Here is a 12,229-nt window from a genome sequence, read left to right as displayed (position 1 = left end):
TAGGACTTAATAGATTTAGCACTATGTATGGATGTGGAGTGATAAGAATGTGATTCGTCAATCATTTTAATAAACTCGAGAAGGCTTGTAAGCTCGAGAAGTATGGAACGAGCATAGAATGTAATTGAGTACTCGAGTAGTGTTAAACTAATTATGTGCATTAGTTAAAGTAATGTTTTGTATGATTAAAGACATGGGAAATGAGCATGAAATTTGATCGGAGGGAATGAACTAATGAACTAATGAACTAGGTAGGTGCATCATTGGTAACTAGACCCACAAGTATCTTATACTTTGTTTTGTTTTGTTTACTCATTGGGGTGGATTCACAAATTACTTTGACTCTTGAGACTTTGGTGCAAATATGAGGAATATGGGGGAGTAAGATGGGAAGCGTATGTCGTGTGAATCCTCCTTGCTCATTAATGAGTGAGATGACATAGTATGCTGCTATACGCCAAAAGCTTCACAAGTGAAAAGAAAAGGTTACAAGTTACCATGGAGAAATTATGACTCTTGATAATTGAAGTGTTAAGCTTATGGGGAAGATCATTGACTGCCCCCAACCAATAGTGATAACTTCAATAGTGAAATTGAAGTAGAAAGAAAGTGTCATGTCGAGCAAGAAGAGCCTGATGCCGAGGCACTGTAGCAGCAAATAAGGCTTTTTACCCATGAATTGTGCCAACTTTCTTGACATAACGTATAGTAAACAAGCTAAACAAGCACAGAGATTTGCTTTATCGCCAAACCATTCTATCATCTTCCGCCTATTACCGTGTGAATTCCGAAACGAGACTTGGATTACAACGAGTTACAACAAAGTCGGTTCTAATTTCAGCGAGTTTATTGACATGTACAAAAATTTCGTATCTCCACTTTCTAGAAGCCTAGAAAATGTATCCGACCTACATTGAGCCCAGGGGCGGAGCTACTTGAGGGCAAATGGGTGCCATGGCACCCCTCCATGTTTGAGTTGTCTATGCATTTAATCCTTATAGCATGGTTTAATTGAATCTATAACTTATAACCAACTTTTAGCTCCATGATATAAGTTGCTATTAATTGCTAATCTCTCGACTCTCTACTCTCTAGGCAATAATCGAGGTTCCATAAACGCTTGAACGAAATAATCACATTTCACTTTTTCTAAAATCAAAATTTTGACAAAAAGAGTTGGTGATGATATATACTGATTCATTTAGGGACCCCAAACCCCCACACACACCCCCACCTTGGGGCAGAGAGTCCAAGAACCTGATTTTCTCCTGAGCTGGGCCTGTAAATCTCAAGTAAACTGACAAAAACGCCCTCGAGAATCGAGAGCGACGAAAGTGACTTTGCCCCCGGAACTAGCACCACTGCAACTTCTGGACTTCTCCACAGCAGGGGTGGCCTCGACATCGGATCGTGGTCGTTTTCGTCATTTCCAATTATGTAACATTAGCTTCTGGGTTTGTTTCTTAGCTTGCACTTGAGATAGGGATGGGGAGTTGATGAGACCTGAGAGAAGAAAAGTTAAAAGAGGGGAGAGCCATTGCCTGAGAAGTCATTTTCATTAGGAAGCAGAAGCAAAACCCAGAAGAAACAAGAATTTTCTCTTTTCTGATGCCCTGACACTTCATTTTCTTTTCCATAATAGTATGTATTCCCTTTTTCGGGTTATAATTACAATCGTCCTCTCGCTCTTTGTTTTCAAATTTCAATATTTTTTTGGTGGGAGAATGTCACATTGCATTACCAAGGTTTATTTCCACGGCTCTATGTATATGACAAACTACAAAGTACAAAGCCACCTTATGAGCAATAATGGGAAGAGTTACTCGAACTTACCCTAATGTTACAAGTATGCGTTTTGTTGGAGCGTCTTTCGTTGGAAACATCTTCATCGGTAAGATAGTGCTCAAATGTGTAGCAGTTTATCCAATTTTGTGCGAGTTACACATGAAGCTTCTTGTTTCCTAAATCAATAACCACGTACATTGTAATATAAGGAGTTATCTATATATTATACCCATCATAATGTATAACCTCCCCTAATAGAGTTGCTGAAGTATTGGATAAGTAATGCTAAAACATCATTTCGCTCTATAAAACTTTTCTTTCTTTCCCTTTCAATAGTTTTAATTTTGTGCAATATTGTCACACTGAGAGACAAACTAGGCTACTATGTCCAAAAATTAAGAAAACGAATAAACATGATGATTATTTGCTCAGGGAAAGCTGCTAGAGCTTTTAAATAGGCATTAGAGGTATACCTATTGCCTTGTCCTCATATAACTCCTTTTGCCCCCAAGAAATTATTGGACTGGTAATGTCAGTGTCACACTGTACCCAGAACTGAGCCCAATGGTGGCCAAACTTCATTTGTGTACTTCATGTCTTCATTGCTGATCTTCTGCTTCAGAAAGAACCATATTTGAGGATAGAGATGCCTTCTGGGTTTGGGACCAATGATTTCAAACACCCAGAGGCCACCACATGTTCTTGTTCATAATGTCTTTTTGAAACTTCTGAAACTAGTTTTTCAATTATTTTGTGCAGGAAAGCTGAGTAGCAGATTACATCATATATAAATTGTATGTAAGGTAGTTCCATATATATGAAAATTAAAAGTTAGTTTGATGATATGAGATGTTTCTATTAAGATTTTCGAACCAAGATTCAATATATTAGGTTAAATTTGTTGAGACACATGATCAACAATGACAAATCTAAAACTTTCGTTGTGGAGTTTCAAGTTAGGATTTATGTATTATATCGACACACGGAACCAGTTGAACTCGTTTGATAATTTCTCTGTCTTTTTAGGTAAATGGAGAATCAGTTGTAATCATATTAAGAGAGAAAATAAATACAACTATATTTGTATGTGAGGAAATAACACTAGATTTTTTTTTTCAAATCATAGAGTTATATGTTTCTATTGAAAAAAAAAAAAAGGTGAGGGTGAGTCTCCCAAAACCTAAAAAAAAAGTGTCTTTAGCAACTAGCCTAGGACAACTTTTGGATTCTAAATCGGCCTTACTTCCATGTACAACAACTTTTCATAATGCAAGACTTGTTCATCGATTTTGTGAACCAACTGATGGCAATGTTTGTGCCATTGCTTTGATGAGAACTTTTCCTGCCCAACTGAAGATTTTGTAAAGTCTAGTGCAGCTTTGGCTAGACTTGCACTAGACTTTCAACATGTTGGAACCCTTTAGCTCTTACTTCTTCCTCAATAGTCATGAGGCGAGGATCAGCAATGTGACAACAGAATTTGTCGTCCCAATCATAATTTGGTTTCTCCAAAGTATAATAATGCTGGGAAACTCTTGAGGCCAGGAACTTGTTTGTCCAAAACTTGAGAGTTTATCTCTGGACATCTTGAGCCACAGGGAGTTCAAAACTTGGACAGGCTGAGAAGACTCTGATTCCTGTAAAGTTGCTATTGATTTCAGGTTTAGCTATTGACTGAAAACAGAACTTGATGAAGCTTCTGATAGTTTCTGGACACATCCGAACCAACTCTTCATAATTGGTTCGGAATCCGAAAAGGAAACCAAAATCCATTAATTCCCAGAACACATCTCTGCAGGAATATTGTCTTCAACAATAAGCTGATTTCTTCCATCAGGGTGAAATGTCTGGTGAAGCAGTTGACATAAACCATAGCTTGTGGTCCATAACATTCTTGTAACCATGTCTCGTTACCAGTGGCTTTCTTTAGACTTAAGAAAATCTTGAGCCATCTTTGTTTCCTTATACTGATCTGGGAAGAGATCGAAATCTTTGGTCTTCTTCTTTCTTACGAACTTTGAGAGAGAGAGAGAGAGAGAGAGAGAGAGAGAGAGTTGGTCTTACACTAGATTGATTTGGTCTTACACTCTTACTGTATATAGTTGTGCTTGATTATACAAAAATGGACCAACCCGAATTACAATATAAACGAACTATTTCATAAGCAAGTAGAAAATAGGGATAAACGAACTACAAATTGTAAAATTAGAGGAGGATATGAAACAGCATCAAGAGAACAAGCTCTTCCAACCAATTGTCTCCTGCGTTTTACAATCTGATTGTGGCAATTGTCCACATTGGTGTGCGATTGCTCATCTCGATTAAGGCTGATGCATCTTCAAAGTCACATTTGTTTTTATTTATCATGTCATACAAACCATAGTAATGTTGTAGCCGACTGTGATTATGGTGATCACGATCCCAATCATGTATAAAATATATAGATAAAGAAGAAAAGGACTAGTGCTGATTACTCCTGCGTACATTAGGAAGTATCCACATAAAATCCTGCAAAATATAAAGGAAATATTTTCTTTTTTTATCATAATATATAGGGAAACAACGTACTCATGGAACAAATAGGAAACCAAGTGATTAAATGTTTTTCTGTTTTCCTTTTCATCATCTATATGAACATATCCGTAATGCAAGCTATCTTGAAATAGTGGTAAGAGGTATTGGTAGTTCAGAACACAAATGATTGATTAATGAGACAACGAACACAATACGGCAGAAAGAATTTGAAGTTAACACCGTCCATCGACCTAAGATCAGTTAACGCCGTCCAGCTATCGATTATTAATATTTAGTCCAACTCATTCTCTTCAATACCTAATTTCCTCTTCCATGTTCATCGCAGAAGGAAGTTCATGCTCTCATCAATTCTTTCTTCTCCAAATCTCAGTTTTGTCTATCCAGTTTCCACCTAAGTACCATTAAATAACATCATAATGTTTTCTTTCTTGCCTTACCACAATGCCTTTTCCCTATTTCTTGATTTCTTCTATTGTTTTTCCAATTTGATCGAGCTTCAATCTGTATAATTGTCGACCTTTATTCTCAATCTACAAGAACTCATGATCTTGTTTTCTTTTCTTGTAATAACCCGATTTTTCGGAACAATTTATTGGATTGTTTTAAAATTTATAAAGCTTGTGAAATTCATTAAACGTGTTTGTTTCGCTTTGCAACGTCAGAAATCGAAAACGGAAATGTTATTGGAATTTTTAGTTAGAAAAACGTTACGTTTTCGTAACGTGAGAATTGACTTTTACTCCGTCACTCGTTTGTGAAAACTTCCTTCACTAAAGTTGTAGAGCTCGTCGATACGAGTTCGTGGACACGTCACGCGTTCTAATCGGACGTCGTACGCGAAATTTATTAACGACAGAAATTAGTTTCTGATTTTGGAAGAGGGTATAAAAGGAAATTTTTAAGAGTAGGGTTTCCATTTTCGGAAACCCTTTCTCTCTCACCTCACCCCGCCTCCCTCTCTCTCTTTCTCTCTCTCTCACCCTGAGCTTCCCCCTCCCTCATCAAATCTCACCTCCGATCTTCCTCCTCTGGGCAACGTGGCCCTCACCACCGGCTCCAAGGTCCTCATCAGCTCGACACTACTTCCTTCCGAACAAGGCACAACTCACAAGAACCGAGCACAGTCGGTCCGAACTCTCCAACGAGCTCCGGCGATCCCAAATTGTGATTTAGGTAAGGGTTTGGTAAATTCAATTGTTGATTTGCTTGTTAGTGAACTTGTGGTTGTTTTGGAGAGGTTTTGAGGTAGATCGGAGGAGAAATCAATGGAGGAGGTAGGAGGCCGTGGAGAAGAAGAGGAAGGAAAAAGGAGAGGTTTTAGGGCGGCGGTGGTGTGTTACGCGCCGGTCTTAGGGTCGGCGCGTGGGTCCCACACACTGCCACAATGAGTGGTGCTCACTGTTGCCGGAGGTTGCGCATGTACCCCACATGCGGCGGTGCGTGAATAGTATTTTCGAAACAGAAATTTTGTAAAAAATTATTTTTACGTACGGTGAATGTAAAAAGTAATTTACATACAGTAAACTGTAAATATAATTACGTACAGTAATAGTAAAAGTAATTTCAGAAGGGTAATTCGGTGATTATTATTTACTGAGACAGTAGTTACGATTGAATAGTATGCATACATACAGAAATACGTAAACAATATGCACTCATACAGAAATACGTAATTAATATGTATTTATACAGTAATACATGAATAGTAACTATGTGAACAATAATTTCGTAAAACCAGAAATTGCTGAACAATAAAATATTATTACTGTTTCGGCATTTAAGGTTTTACGTAATGATTCTAAATTCACTTCTTATCTTTTCAAGGTGATTGATACTTCAAGTAAATGATTTACATTCGGAACCGTGGAAATTACACTCGAGATTATAAGATGAGTAAAATCTCACAATGACGAATATACCCTTGCGGAGATTCAGGAATATGCTAAAGTTTAAAGAATGAACTACGATATGTATTTGATATAATGGATTGTATATGTGTATAAATGGTAAATAGGTACATATATATGGTTTGCTATGTTATATACTATCGTAATTTCCGTTGTGAATAAGTTCATTTTGGTGTTGAGATTTATATATTGAGCATGTTAATTCGATTTGTACAATACGATGTTATGTTTATTGTATGTGGTTTTAACATGGAGTTTGTTAAAACGTGTATGTCTTCGGACGTGTTGTTGTCTTCAGACGTATTTATGTCTTCGGACTTGTTTTTCTGTCTTCGGATGTGTTGGCATGTCAGAATCTAGCCTTTGACCGGGCGAAAGTTACGATACATTTAGAGCTCTAGTCTGTCTGCCGGGGTACTGCATAAGAGGGCCGTCTAATGAGTCATGAGTGCATTTATAATTGATGTTTTGTGGATTTTCATATATATATTTATGCGAGTTGTATTTGTTGTTTTACTCATACGAGCTGCAAAACTTACCGGGTTTGTGTTTACAATCCCGGTGCACCTATTCGATGGTGTAGGGGATAATTCCGCAAGTGTGGATTAGCGGAAATCGACGGACCACTTGAGGACTCGAAGTTGATTTTATCTTATCTTGTGGTGAGGATTTGTGGGGATTCATGTGAGGATTTGTGTGGATTTATGTGAGGTTTTTGTGAGGATTTTTACATTCCATTTGACATAATGTCGAATTTTAAATTTAGTTTGTAATAATCGATTGGACTGAGTTGTATTTTGAACTCAGTAATGATCCGCTGTGATCTTAAAATGATTTCGATTTTATTGAGATTGTTTTATAGTTTTTCATGACTACAAAATTTGAGTTTCATATTTGAAATTTTAGGATCGTGACATTTCTAGATAAGCAACTTGAGAAGAAGTCATTTTGATACTTAGATTTCCAATCATAGTTTTCTACTTTTCTTCCGTTCTTCTCTTCAGCATGATTTGGAACAAAAATTCAAAAAACAACCCAGTAAGCTAAATGTGAATCTGAAACTGAGTTGTTGAGGGAATTTGGGTTGTATAAATGTGGGTTTATATGTATTCTCGGATTCAACAAAATTGGAAAACTGATGTAATGTGTTGGTGGTCGTTATGGGCATGCCGCATGCATCACGAATTCACGAGAAATAAAGAGCGAAAGAGAAAAATGCATTTTAAAATTGAAATTTTACAGAGTTGCGGTAGTGTTAGGCTAGCGATGACATATCAATTTTTGATTGATGGCGCAAGTTTGACATTTGGTTTTCTGCAGGCACAATTAATTTTCTCTCCTCAAGGTGAGCTACATATATTGTGGTCCATTGATGAATTAACACATAAATTCCATTTTAGTATTGCAGGGAAGAGGCATAGTTAATAAGTATAAGAGAGCTAAAATTAAAACTGATACGGATTCCAATCTCTGGCAAACTAGTACTCATAATTTTGAACTCATATATAATTTTGTTTTCTTACTTGACAACACTATCACAAGTTCACAACACATAGATATAGCCTCATCTTTAGTTAGTCACCTCCTCTCTAGTGGTAGCCGCCTTCTCCTCTTCGTTAGTTAGCCGCCTCCTCCTCCGCCTTGTCTTCGTGGAGGGCTTTATAGTGCTTCTCCTTATCATCGTCGTTGACGAGCTCAAAGTGCCAATTGCATTGCTCACAATAATAGGTTTTGATTGGCTAACAGGTCAATAATTAAACATGGTAAGAACACAACAATGATGTGAAAGAATCATTGAATAGGCATGAAAAAAATAATGAATCGTAGTAAAACACAATGATATGAAAGAAATAATATCATGAAAAGATCAAACTTGATGAAGAGTAATTAGTGGATAAATGATGGTTGCAATTTGTATAGTTTCCAACCTCGAACATATATTACAGGGACCATACGTATAATGCAACTTCGTTTAATTAACGAAACCATAACTATTAATAATCCCAGAGAACAATAATTCAACAAGTAAACAATAACCCGTTCAAATTATGAAAGAAAGAAAAATCAATAAGGCGTACGTTATGCTACCACTGGCGTTTTGCAATCTACTATGATGTCCTGGCCTGCGTTCTCCATATCAACGTCTCCCAAACCCAATCGGCCCTGTGTCTTCTTCTTCTTCCTCACCCTCATCACCACTTCTATATTTTCCTCTCTCTTTTTGTTGATATATGCGTCCATCTTATCCTTCACTTCACTCACCACTCTCGGTGCCTAGCTTGTTCCTCGATTCACTACTAGTTATCCCTCGCGATCGTGACCCTCCATTGTTTCCATGCTGGCTTCAATGACTCCATACAAATCTGATATCCTTGTTTCTTATCCAGTGTCTGCGTAGTAATTAATTTAACAACGTAAGTAACGCGGACGAGCTATCAGTTTTTTTTTTATGAACGGACGAGCTATCAATTACTTTCAAAACTTACTATAAATAGAAATCATATAATCACATTTGCAAATTTCTCAAAACTTAAACCACAAATGCAAAGCACAACAACAAGATGAAGCATAACAATATTCTCTTATTCTATTCTCTACTAGACGTACTGGTACCAAGCATTTCATGCACTTTTTTTTTTTTTTTGTCGAAACATTTCATGCACTCTAGGTATACGCAAACGACACATATAAGCTATTGCCTATTGGACACTTGGACTAGAAAGTTCAACTTCCAATAGGATGGAGAACGTGTCGAACATACAAGAGAAGGGGGCAATTGTTTTCCTCATTTTATGCTGATGATTGGGGATTTGAAGTGGCGAGTGACAGTCAAGGAATCGAAAGCTTCTGGTAAAAACTAGTACAAATGTTGGAAATGGCAGACATTTCAAATCAAATGAGGTGTCAAGTTTAGAATGGCTCATTTAATTCATTCACTCTAGTCCTTCCGGCAAGTGGGTTCTTCCTCCATATTCTGTTTTTGCTTAAGAAGAAGCGACAAAATTTAAGTAAAATAAAGAAACTTAAGTACAATCACTAGCGATAATGTCTTGTAAAAATGAAGGAGTAGAACTAAAGAACACATTGCGGGGCCTATTACATAACGTCCAACTTGCAAGAGTGTCGGCAGCCGAATTTTCCTCCTTATTCTCTTGGTCTTTAACTTTCATGAAACAAGTAATATTATTACTTAAATACTAACTTCTTAAGCTCATATTCATCGAAAAAAACTTCTTAATGAAGCTCATAGCTAACTCGGGAGCAGCTATAGCTACAGTTCGATCTGCTCCTTAATGTCCTTATGCATGCATGAGTTTACAAGTTTGCTGCCTCAGAATCTATTAGATTATTAACATTTTTGTCCTTCAAATTAACAAATGATAAACATGTATAAACATGTTTCAAAGTTGGTGGTTTGTGCACTAGTGGTGTTAAATCCTAAACCTAATTAAGTATTAACCCTTTGAAAACTTGAAAGTCTATGATTCCTCATTACCATAACAAGAAAGAAGTATATGAATCCTTTTGCATCATAACTGGCTCAAAATTCTTCTTGTTCATAGCTGTATGGCACAAATTGCAGAAGAATATATATAAGTCCATCTTCTTGTTCTCTCAACACTGTTTCTTCAGCATAACAATTAACACATACACAAACAGTGTTGTGTACGTTGTCATGGGCATGCAGGGAAGAAAACAAAACGATAATTAAGCACCTATAGATCAAAAGCTGACTTTTGCTCAAGATAAGTTTTGAAAGTAGAAAAAAGCTACATATTCTTCATTCTGATTAACCCAATAAGGCAATGACATTAGATTCTTATATCTGCAAGAGAGACTCAATTATATTGAAACATGCATATATTATGCTGTTTTTTTTCTTTTTTGCTGGTCAGACAACTTATGCTTTTTCATTGAGGGATATCTAATTAGGACATGCTCAACAAATTCTCAACACACTTGTCGTTTCCCCAAGTGTACAACTCAATATCATTTGAGATTGTAAGAGTCAGTTAAGCTCTTTGATTCTTAAATAGTAACCTTAATTGTACGTCCTTAATTTGCTAGCTTTCTTGTGCCTATATAAGCAAACATTCTCAGACATAATATTGTACCAATACAGAACACAAAAAACACATTCATCTTCTGCAACTTGCTTAAATCTCTTTCTGATATCCTGCTCCACTACTTAATTCATGTCAAGGATGATGGAGACCCTAACTCTTGGAAGAGTGGTTGGAGAGGTTGTAGACATGTTCTCCCCAACTGTGAAAATGGATGTAATTTATAGCAGCAACAAACAAGTCTGTAATGGCCATGAGATCATGCCTTCTATCATTACTGATAAGCCTCGTGTGGACATCGGTGGTCAAGATATGAGGGCTGCTTATACATTAGTAAGTTCTATCATAGCTTCACTCTGAATTTAATACGTCTAGCTACTATATATCTATATATATGTGTAACTTCTAGCTGTTGGGTGGTAACTTTTATTTTTCTGGTTTTCTGAATGGGGGTGATCAACTCTTGAAGATTATGACAGACCCTGATTTCCCAAGCCCCAGTGATCCATGCTTGAGAGAACATCTCCACTGGTTTGTATTCATCATCATCCAGCAAAGTCGTAGATCTCATTTCTCATTGCTAGATACCAAAAATAATATCATGAAGTAATTAACTTTATACAGTAATTAATTTCAGGTTGGTGACAGACATTCCTGGTACCACTGATGTCTCCTTTGGTAAGACTGTACATTATAACAGCCACAAAAATCGATTTTAGCTTCTCCTCTTGTGTCATACAAATTTAACCAATCAATCTGTATGCAATCAATTTCATGAGCAGGAAGAGAAGTTGTGGAGTATGAAACTCCGAAGCCGGTGGTGGGGATTCACCGTTACGTGTTTCTGTTGTTCAGGCAGGCTAGAGGGAGGCAGACGGTGAGAGTTCCGGCTTCGCGGGACAACTTCAACACAAGAAAGTTTTCAGAAGAGAATGATCTTGGCCTGCCTGTGGCCGCTGTCTACTTCAATGCACAAAGAGAAACTGCAGCCAGAAGAAGATAATGAGTAATTGACTAGCTCAGACACATCAATAAAGGATAACCTACGTACTAATTCAATTCAATAATAACATAAGGATCGAAGCTCAGGGGCTACGATTGAGGGCTTTCTCCGGCCAGTACTATTGTAACGTAGGGTAACTGTTTGTGTGTTTTCTACCAGCTAGCTAGGGTTCCAGAGTATGTACGTTTGTCCAGTGTGTTTATTTGGTTCTTAACTCTTGCTCTGAGCTTTTCAGCTCTTGTTGAATAAGACATTGGTTTTGGAACCTTGCATCGGTATAAGGTATGCTACGTACTAGGCAAGTAGTCAGTCGGCATCGCATGTGTTGAAATGGTTAATCTAGGAATGTAGATCAATTTGGTTTCTTATGCTATGTTTAGAAGATGGAGTTGAAGGGTCTGGATTCAAAAATCTGATTTCTTAGTTTTTCAAGTTCTTCATACCAACGAAATGAACTATTCGGACGGCCTCCATTTCTTAATTTCTTTAGCTACTGGAGTCTTCTAATGCCTTAGTTCACTAAATCTATATTAATCAATTAATGTTTTAAAAAAACTCGACTCGATACTCATATGAGACTTAAAAAGCTTAAGGCTACTTATATAACGTCTCTGTTTTTCGACCTGAGCAGTGAGGTTTAAAAAGCTTACACATTTCACATCTATAACTACGTTTTTCACGCCTTAAAAAATAATATTTTTAGATATTTTTTTACATTTATATATATAATGTGTTTTAAATTGGTGAAAACTATCTAAATAGTTTGAATTATGAATTTTATTATATCTAAATGTAATATATTGGTAAGTTTTATGTGTATTTGTTTTTTTGTACGTGTATAATTATATATTTACATATTTAACTTTTAATTTTTTTTATAACATAAGACTTACGTCTTTTGCGCCTCAAATTTTAAGACTCGAAGCTTTAAAAAA

At 36.6% G+C, this 12,229-nt stretch overlaps 1 protein-coding gene across 1 annotated transcript; it reads left to right on the top strand.

Moving 5' to 3' along the window:
• The first annotated feature begins 10,371 nt into the window (after positions 1-10,371).
• LOC126801825 (CEN-like protein 1) lies at positions 10,372-11,551 on the top strand. The gene is made up of 4 exons (XM_050529287.1): positions 10,372-10,624; positions 10,761-10,822; positions 10,929-10,969; positions 11,074-11,551. Exons 1-4 carry the CDS (start codon positions 10,424-10,426, stop codon positions 11,292-11,294), a joined length of 525 nt encoding a protein of 174 aa, XP_050385244.1. The 5' UTR covers positions 10,372-10,423; the 3' UTR covers positions 11,295-11,551.
• The last annotated feature ends 678 nt before the right edge of the window (positions 11,552-12,229 follow it).

The sequence above is a fragment of the Argentina anserina genome, chromosome 7, assembly GCF_933775445.1.
Source record: "Argentina anserina chromosome 7, drPotAnse1.1, whole genome shotgun sequence".
Taxonomy (NCBI): domain Eukaryota; kingdom Viridiplantae; phylum Streptophyta; class Magnoliopsida; order Rosales; family Rosaceae; genus Argentina; species Argentina anserina.
The sequence above is the reverse complement of the archived record's forward strand: the minus strand, read 5'-3'. Positions and strand labels throughout refer to the sequence as shown.

What these genes read in the sequence shown, in the direction of transcription:
- LOC126801825 (XM_050529287.1), top strand. Translation starts at nt 10,424, where the DNA reads ATGTCAAGGATGATGGAGACCCTAACTCTTGGAAGAGTGGTTGGAGAG. An exon ending in TGAGGGCTGCTTATACATTA is followed by an intron (nt 10,625 to 10,760) that starts GTAAGTTCTATC and finishes CAACTCTTGAAG; the next exon opens with ATTATGACAGACCCTGATTT. An exon ending in TTGAGAGAACATCTCCACTG is followed by an intron (nt 10,823 to 10,928) that starts GTTTGTATTCAT and finishes AATTAATTTCAG; the next exon opens with GTTGGTGACAGACATTCCTG.